The sequence below is a fragment of the Trichechus manatus genome, unplaced genomic scaffold (assembly GCF_000243295.1).
Source record: "Trichechus manatus latirostris isolate Lorelei unplaced genomic scaffold, TriManLat1.0 scaffold00205, whole genome shotgun sequence".
NCBI classification, from domain to species: domain Eukaryota; kingdom Metazoa; phylum Chordata; class Mammalia; order Sirenia; family Trichechidae; genus Trichechus; species Trichechus manatus.
Genome location: NW_004444141.1, coordinates 67,365 through 76,963, shown reverse-complemented (window position 1 = coordinate 76,963; position 9,599 = coordinate 67,365). Strand labels below are relative to the sequence as shown.

Below are 9,599 nucleotides of genomic sequence, written 5' to 3'. Positions count from 1 at the left end.
GCCAGAATGTCCACTTATATTTGATGCATGTAATAAGCCCAAGGAAACTCCCTTTCAACTGGCTACTCACAGCAGATATCATCATGGAAGTGATTACAACATCATACGACTGCCAAACCACTGAGAATCATAGCCCAGCCAAGTTGACATACAACCTTAACCATCACACATATCGGGTGAGTTAGGTCTTAGCCCCTTAACGGGAAATGGCAAATATATATTCTAGCTACGTTTTCCACCCCTGGAGGTTTATTGGCAAGCAGTTAAGCCACTTTAGTACATTCTAGTGTCATGACAGATACTGATGCAACTCCCTAAAAAACAAGGAAGTTGGTCTGTGCCACATGTGAGTGTTGAGAGCCTTTCATATGAGGGGATGCTTCCTGGAGGAGTGATTGTGTGAAACTTTTTTGTCTTGGCTTCTGTACAGTGAGATAAGGCTTGCAATCATTTGTACTATTTCCTTTGTGTTATTTGGAAGGTTTGTGTTATGGATTGAATTGTGTCCCCACAAAATGTGTGTCAACTTGGCTAGGCCATGATTTCCAGTATTGTGAATTGTCCACTCTTCTGTCATCTGACGTGATTTTCCTATGTGTTGTAAATCCTACCTCTACAATGTTAATGAGGCAGTTATGTTAGTGAGGCAAAACTCAATATACAAGATTAGGTTGTATCTCGAGTAAATCTCTTTTGAGATATAAAAGAGAGAAGCAATCAGAGAGACAGAGGGACATCATACTACAAAGAAAGTAGTGCCAGGATTACAGCCCATCCTTTGGACCCGGGGTCCCTGTGCTTGGAAACTCCTAGACCAGGGGAAGATTGATGACAAGGACCTTCCCCCAGAACCAACACAGACAGAAAGCCTTCCCCTGGAGCTGGCGCCCTGAATTTGGATGTTTAGCTTCCTAAACTGGAGAGAATAAATCTGTTTGTTAAAGCCATCCACTTGTGGTATTTCTGTTACAACAGCACTAGATAACTAAGACAGTCTGGTTACTGGCATTCAGAAATATTCAAGTAAATGAGTTATTTTTGGGGTGAAAATAGTTTGTGATGCACTTCCTGGGCCATGGTACGATATGTACCACGTCTGTGATGTGCTTCATGGAACATGGGACCAATGTGGCACGCTTGCATTAGTCACCTCCCTGATGACATCTTTTATAAAGTGCTTGCCTCCATGAAAACAGTTTGTGATGTACTTCCTGGGCCATGGGACCAATATGTACAGCATTTGTGATGTACTTCGTGGAGCATAGGACTGATATGGCCCACTTGCAATTGGCACCCCATTTTTTCAAATAATAAAAAACTACCAACAATGATTCAGCGTCCGTTCCATTAGTGAAAAAACATGGCATCACCAAAAAATTCATCTTTTACTAGAAGCCACATAAAGGCAAGATATGAGGGATGGTATAGGGGAAGTTTTCATGCTGCTCCTGAAACACAGATGAAAAAGAAAAAAATAAGTCAGCCCTGAGGGTCTCTGTTTGGCATAAACTGGAGCAGCAAGAAGGCTGGGTGCTGGCATCATCTGAAGGCTCACTCACTCACATGTCTGGTACCTGGCCTGGGAAGACTCAAACAGCTGCGGGCTGGAACAGTTTGAGGCTCATCAAGCATCTAATTCTATGTGGCTAACTCCTTGGAGTAAAAAGTTCCATCCCATTCCCCGCCCCACAGAGGCTGGAGTTATATACTCTATTTTTATTCTTTTAGTAGCTACCCTTACTTTTTTAAAGGTAAAGGTGTACCTTTTTTTCTTCTTTAAGTATAATTTACATATAGTAAAATTCACCCACTTTGATGAGAATCGCCAAGTAATCACAATCAAGATACAGAACATTTCCATTACTCCAAAATGTTCCTTTTTGTCCCTTTGCAGTCAACCCCTTCCCCTGACCCATGACTCCAGGTAACCACTGATATGTTTTGTCACTATAGTCTTACCTTTTCTAGAATTTCATGTAAGTGCAATCATAAAGTATGTAAACTGTCTTAGGCTAGGTTCTCTAAGGAAGCAAAAACCAGTAAAGCATATAAATATATATATATACAGAGATTTATATTAAGGAAATGGCTCACGCAGTTGTAGAGGCTGGAACGCGGGTCGGGCTGGAGGCTTCTCCTGATTCATGTAGCTGCAGAGGCTGGTGAACCCATGATCTGCAAGTCAGACAGCCGGGCTCTGGCTCACAGGCTGTGAAGACCAACGAATCCCAAGATCGGCAGGCAAGATTGCTGGTAAGCTGCTAGCTCAAGTCCCAAGAACTGGAGGTCAGACGAATAGGAGCCAGCTGCAGGATCCAGAGCGAGCAAAAGCCTAAGAGTCTTGCCAGAAAGTCAACTTATATTTGATGCAGGCCACACCCCCAAGGAAACTCTCTTTCAACTGACTGGCTACTCACAGCTGATCCCATCATGGAGGTGATCATATTATATCAAATCTCATCATGGAAGTGATCACATGACTGCCAAACTACATAACTGCCAAACCACTGAGAATCATGGCCCAGCCATGGTGACACACAACATTAACAATCACATATTCTTTTGTGTCCAGCTTCTTTTTAAAAAAAACTTGGTGAAAGTATTCACAGCTGAAGATACACCATTTCAGCAGTTTCCGTAAGTACAATTCAGTGACATTGGTTACATTCTTCAAGTTGTGCTACCATTCTTGTTATCCTTTTCCACATTATTCTACCACCATTATCTTAAACTCACTGCCCACTAAGCTTCCTATCCAACCTTTCAAGTTGCCATTTATAATTTCATCTCACATAGATAATTCTTTAAAAGAGCACAATGCTCAAAGCAGACATAATTTACTAATTACGATAAGCTATTTTTTTGGTTCAAAGAAAACTATAGGGGATAGTTTCAGTTTAAGGTTTAAAGTTTAAAGATTATCTCAGGGCAATAGTTTTGGGGGCTCATATGGCCCCAGTGGCTCCAGAAAGTCTGAATTCCATGGGAATTTTAAATTCTGTTCTACATTTTCCCCCTTTTGGTCAGGATTCTTCTATAGCATCTTTGATCAAAACGTTCAGTGATGGTAGCCAGGCACCATACAGTTCTTCTGATCTCACAGCAAAGGAGACAGTTGTTTATTGAGGCAATCAGTGTGTCCAGCTTCTTTGATATAGTATGAAATCTTTGAGATTCATCTATATGGTTGTGTTTATCAGTAGTTCTTTCCTTGTTATTGCTTAGTTTCTATTGTGTGGGTATAGCACACAATGTTTTTATACTCACCACTTGACAGACTTTTGGGGGTTATTTCCAGTTTTTTGGTTAATATGAATACTGCTATTATGAACATTTGAGCATTTTTCTTGAATACTTAGGAATTATTTGTAAGTTCACATTTTATATATTCTTTAAATATATTAACCTCTAGTAATTAATATACAATGAGAATAAATATGAATTTCTATATCCTCCTGCAAACACAAGATTATTAGCAAGAGAATTAACTTTCTCTACAATTTTTTTTAACTTCCTCTTTTACCTGAAGGAGCCCTGGTGGCACAGTGGTTAAAGTGCTCGGCTGCTAACCAAAATGTTGGCAGTTGGAACCCACCAGCCCCTCTGCAGGAGAAAGATGTGGCAGTCTGCTTCTGTAAAGATTTACAGCCTTGGAAACCCTATGGGGCAGTCCTATTCTGTCCTATAGGGTCCTTATGAGTTGGAATCCACTTGATGGCAGTGGATTTGATTTTGTTTGTTTGTTTTATTTTACTTGACTTACTTCTTGCCTCTTTCTCCATTCTACTAAGGGAAACAACAACAAAAATAAATAAAAACAAAACCAGTTGCTGTCCAGTCGATTCCAACTCATGAATGTCAGAGTAGAACTGCACTCCATAGAGTTTTCAGTGGCTGTGATTTTTCAGAAGTAGATTGCCATGCTTTTCTTTCAGGTGCCTGTGGGCGGATTTGAACCACTAACACTTTAGTGAATAGCCTGGTACTTAACAGTTTGAGCCACCCAAGGACTTCTCAACAAGCCCTAAAAAACAAAAAAACCGTTGCTGTGGAGCTGACTCCCACCCATGACGACTCCATGTGTTACAGTGTTGAACTGCTCCATAGGGTTTTCTTGGCTGTAATCTTTACAGAACCAGATTGCCAGGCCTTGGTGCCACTGGATGGGTTGGAACAGCCAACCGTTGGGTTGGCAGTCCAGCCAAACTGTTTACGCCACCCAGGGACTTTATTCTATTAGGGGAGGGGAGCATTATTCTGCCTGCCACACTTGCCCGAGGTCCCACAGCTAGTATGAGTGCTGTGCCCATGAAATGTCATCTACATAAGCTGTTAGCTTAAACTGGAGACCAGACTCTCGTTACTGTGGGCCACTTTCCCTCAATATTATTGGCTTTGTTCTACAGCACCGCCCTTTGAAGGCCTGGCTACTGCAAAAACAGCGCCGCCCGCCAGACCTGGGCGGGTTCCTTGCCAGTAACCGGAGGGATGACCCACCAGGGCAGGCCCTGCGGAAACGCTTAAATCTCGGCGACTGAGAAGCCAACGCAGGTCAGGTCACACCGGAAGCAGGTGAGCGGTCCCCGCCCAGGACGCGAGGGGCTTGGGCCGACTAGCGGCGCAGGTGGTCGCATGGAGCCTGGGGGAGCGGCGCGGCGCCGACGCGGGGTGAGGGCGAGTCGGAGACGCGCTCTGGGCGCTCGGGCACCACCGCCCCGCGGTCGGAACGCTGGCGGCGCCCGCTCGTATGCAACCCAAAGCAGCCCTGTGGTGGGCAGCCGGGTTGGGCGCCAGGCCTCTCTCTGAGGTCCCGCTGCCTGGCTGACCCCGCAGCATTTCTGGGAGTAATGATTTGGTCGAGTGTGAACCGGTAACTTGTTTCCCGCTTGGTGTGGGCACCGCTTAGCTTTTATCTCGCGAGTGAACCCACTTGTGGGAATTTGCCAGTAATTGAGAAGTCAAGGCAGACGAAGGGACTTGTACGCTAATGCCACATTAAGGATGTATACAGGTCTTTATGATCTTATGGGTGTAATATTGAGTAACAGTGACACATGTGGGCAGAAAGGACCAAAATTATCAGCTAAGAAAAGTCTGTGGTGGTTCTTACTTATCAGTAGTTACCGTCCATTACAAAGAACAAAGACCCTAAGGAAAAGAATAGAAATACGGGAAAATTTGGCCTCCGAGTCTATAAATCGTGTAATACCAGGGGTCAATTAGAATAAAAGGAAGGGACTTTTTTCCTTTCAGGTGCTTAAAAACACTGAAAGCTGAACTCTTTTTGAGGACATTGAATTGGATTTGGTTATATGGGGAAGTTATTTCTAGGGCTTCCTGGTAATTCTATGATAAGCATGAATACAGATAGGAAGTTTTAAAGCCTGGGAAAACTTTACGGCCTTTATATCACAGGTTTTGGTTTGGGATTTTTGCTTTACCTGCCATGCTTTCTGCGCTTCACAACTCTTTATGGTGTAATTTTTTTTTTCCTGTAAATAAAACACTGCAAATAAGCTTTCTGAAAATCAAGAAATTTCATCCCAATGTTCTTCCCTGTAATGAAAAATAATTGCACCATCTTTCTAAGCTTTTAATAATAATACCAACTGTGATTTATTCAAGGCCTCGTCTGTGCCAGGCACAGTGTTAGGAACTTTATGCTCATTCTCTCTTATGTATTAAACAATCTAACTAGCCCCTTCATCCTGGAAATAATAGATGGTGAGACAAGTTCAAAGACTCCAGTTGCCTGTTTAACATCTCTTCTGAGTCCCAGGCACCTCCAACTGAATAAAAAGGAACATGTCTCCTCTCCCATACCTTGTCCCAGTCCCACGACACTTCCATGCACTTAAAAAAAAAAAACCACACATGCAACTATTGTACCTTTCCATGCTCTCTCAGGGAATGCTGTCACCATTCACTCAGTTTATACCAGAAACCTGGGAGTCAACCTTGCCTTCTCCCTACTTGTCCCTCATAAACCTGCCACCAAAAATCCTGTCAATTCTTTCTACATACTTTCCAATTTTCTTCATCCCCATGGCCACCACCCAATTCCATTCCATCTTCATTTTCCTGCCTTTTCTATTGTTGGTACCTCCTGACTGGCTCGTGCCTCCACTCTGGCCCTTCTGCACTCTCCCACATCTGGTCCAGTCACTCTACTGTAAAATGAGTGGTTTTTCTAATATATGCAAATATGATTATATTGCTCTCTTGGTTAAAGCCCTTCAGAGACATCCCATTAATTACCCTGAAGAGTAAATCCAGGAACATTACCGACCTGTTTTCTTCTTTCAGTTTCTTGAACTGGACACAATCTTATTTATTGATTGGTTGAGGTAAAAATATATATAACACAGCATTTACCAACTCAACATTTTTTATATTTTTCAGTGACATCAGTTACATTAATCATGTTGTGCAACCATTACCAGTATCTGTTGCCAAATTTCCATCACCATTAAGTGATACTCGATACTTCCTAAACAGTGACTCCCTTTTCCCCTGCCACCTGACACTGGTACCAGTGGTGACCCCATATATGTCAGAGTAGTACTGTGCTCCATAGGGTTTTCAATAGCTGATTTTTCAGAAGCAAATCACCAAGCCTTTCTTCTGAGGTGTCTCTGGGTGGACTTGAACCACCCACCAACCTTTCAGTTAGCAGCCGAGCATGTTAACTTTTTGCAGCATCCAGGGATTCCCTGCCTTGGTAATGACTAATAAACTTCAGCTCTACACGTTTGCCTATTCTAGATATTTCATGTAAGTGGGATCACACAATATTTACTCTTTTGTAATTGACTTACTCCACTCAGCATAATTTCTGCAAGGTTCATCCATGTTGTAGCATGTATCAGGACTTCATTTCTCTTTATGGCTGAGTAATATTCTATGATCATAGTCTCTTTTGCCGTCAAAGATAACGATTCCCTCTGCCTTGATCATTCTTTCCCCTCCTGTTTGCCTAGCCAACTTCCATTCATCCTTGAGGCTTCAGCTTAAACATCATTTTCCTAACTTCCCCAAATATTCCTGCTACATGCCATCCTAGCACTTTTGTAAAACTCACCATCCTCCATTTGTTGAGGTCTGTGGTCCCATCTGAATTGGGGTGACTGTGGTGACAGGGACCATGAGAGATTTGTTCAGGATTATAACAGCTGGCACAGAGTTGGCGCTCACTGTCTATCTGTTAAAGGAGTCCTGGTGGTGCAGTGGTTAAAGCGCTCGGCTGCTAACCAAAAGGTCAGTGGTTTGAACCCACCAGCCACTCTGAGGGAGAAAGATGTGGCAGTCTGCTTCCCTAAAGATTTACAGCCTTGGAAACTGTATGGGACAGTTCTACTCTGTCTACAGGGTTGCTGAGTTGGAATTGACTCAATGACAGCGAGTTCAGTTTTTTTGGTTTACCTGTTGAATGAATAAACAAATAAGTTGCCATTGTCTTATAAGGATTACAAGAGTGACTTTGAATTAATTTTGCCTTTGAAAATAAATTCAATTCTCCAATGTTTCTGTATTTTAATAGTTTGGGAGAGCCGAGGTGATTCCATGAGTGGAGCCTGGTTGTGTGGTGCCCCAGCATGGATGACTACACAGTCCTGCAAGTGATCGGCGAGGGCTCCTTTGGCAGAGCTCTTTTGGTTCAGCAGGAAAGCAGTAATCGGGTGCTGGCCATGAAGGAAATAAGGCTTCCCAAGGTCACTGCTAAAGAAATTAGATTGTGTTGAAAGTGTACATGCAACTTATATAGGAGAATACGTCCTCTGGATTTAACATGGAATTTCTCCTACATACAAAAGATGTAATTGGCTTATTCATTAGCTTTACAAGGTCTTGATATATTTTATGTGGCTATTAGGGTAGTGTTATTAGCAAAAAAGAAGAAAAATAGTCAACGTTTAGATGGTGATTCTCCTTATTTTATGGCAATGAGAATAATTTGTAATAATTTACAGTTCTTATACCCAAGGGTATCTGAAACCTTCGCAAAAAGCAACTCAGGTGCAATATTAGTGAAAAAAGGAACATGGAAAATACAATGAAGAACAAAGACCTAAAATGTTAACTTCTATTATCAGGGAATCTATACTGTGGCATCAGTTTATAGGTTTTATTTCCCTGTAAGATGAGTAAGGTGCTGACTTATCACTGTGTATCATAGTTGTTAGGAGTCCCTGGGTGGTGCAAATGTTTAAGTGCTCGGCTGCTAACCAAAAGGTTGGTGGTTCGAATCCACCCACAGGCACCTTGGAAGAAAGCCCTTGCTATCTGCATTGGAAAGATCACAGCAGTTGATTAAAGTCAGTATGTTCTCAGTATGCAAAGCATTTTTCTCCACAGTATTCTTGACTTCCTGAAGTGGTTGTCAAACTGGAGCAGGTATCAGAATCACCTGGAGAGATGGCTAAAATGCGATGGCTGGGCCCACCCCAGAGTTGCTGATATAGTAAATCATAGACTTGCAGATTTGCATTTTAACATGTTCCCAGTGGGTGCTGGTATGACACCTTGGTTGTAAGATAAATCACTCAGGATTTCATCCCCAGTAGAGTAAGTTAGGGGATAAACAGTTTTGGAAACTTGCTTTTGAACTGTTGAATGAATTGTCTTTGTCCATCCCGGATGCAATAATACACTACTATATTCCTTTTTTTTTTTTTATCTGGGCCAGTGGATTGATACAGTAATACAAACAGTCAAAATATTAAATCCTTAGTTTTTGTTTTTTAAAGGTTAAGCTACTTTTGATTGCATGCTGGCTGTCCAAGCCACATTCTGCTTAGGCTGATGTTAAAACTTTCAAGTACAGTTCTGTACTTGTAAGGATACAAGGGGTCAGTTCAAGCCTACAAAATATAACCATAGTTGAAAAATCACCACGTTTTCTCTCTGAGTTTGACAAACTTAAGCTGAGCCTGAGGGCAGTGCTACAAAACTGCGTCCAGCAATGAAGGAGCATACAAACAAAGTATATTATTGTAAATCCATCTCTTGTAAAATGCAGTTCTAAAGTTATACCTATTTAAAATCTCTTTTTAGTCTTTCTCTGATACACAGAATTCTAGGAAGGAGGCTATTCTGTTAGCCAAAATGAAACATCCCAATATCGTTGCCTTTAGAAAATCATTTGAAGGTAAATATGAATCCCTCCAAAAAACATGCATTTCTGAATTTAATTTATGACCACTGTGGCTTTTCTAACACATCTTACATTTGTTTTAGCTGATGGACATCTGTATATTGTGATGGAATATTGTGATGGAGGGGACCTAATGCAAAAGATTAAAAATCAAAAAGGGAAGTTATTTCCTGAAGATATGGTAAGAGACTGACTTACTTCCCTCAAGATTTAGAAGCAAATTTTCTCACATAATTTGTATAAATTAAAATAAAAGCATTGATATCTGTGAATTTCCTGACACATTATTTAGAAATAACTGATTTCTGTACTAGTGTTACTGCTTAGTGTTATCAAGATGTGGCTGCCTAAAAGAAGCCCACAGGTGCCAGAAGGAAGGAAATAATAAGAATTAGAGCAGAATTAAATGAAATAGAGAATAGAAAAACAACTGAAAGAGTTAACA

At 41.5% G+C, this 9,599-nt stretch overlaps 1 protein-coding gene across 1 annotated transcript in view; it reads left to right on the top strand.

The window, feature by feature from the left end:
• Positions 1-7,595: 7,595 nt before the first annotated feature.
• NEK3 (NIMA related kinase 3) overlaps positions 7,596-9,599 on the top strand; it is a 49,532-nt gene continuing 47,528 nt past the window's right edge. Inside the window, exons 1-3 of the mRNA XM_012558996.1 lie at positions 7,596-7,712; positions 9,055-9,148; positions 9,238-9,335. Coding sequence (XP_012414450.1) covers positions 7,596-7,712; positions 9,055-9,148; positions 9,238-9,335 — 309 coding nt within the window. The remainder of the gene's footprint in view (positions 7,713-9,054; positions 9,149-9,237; positions 9,336-9,599) is intronic.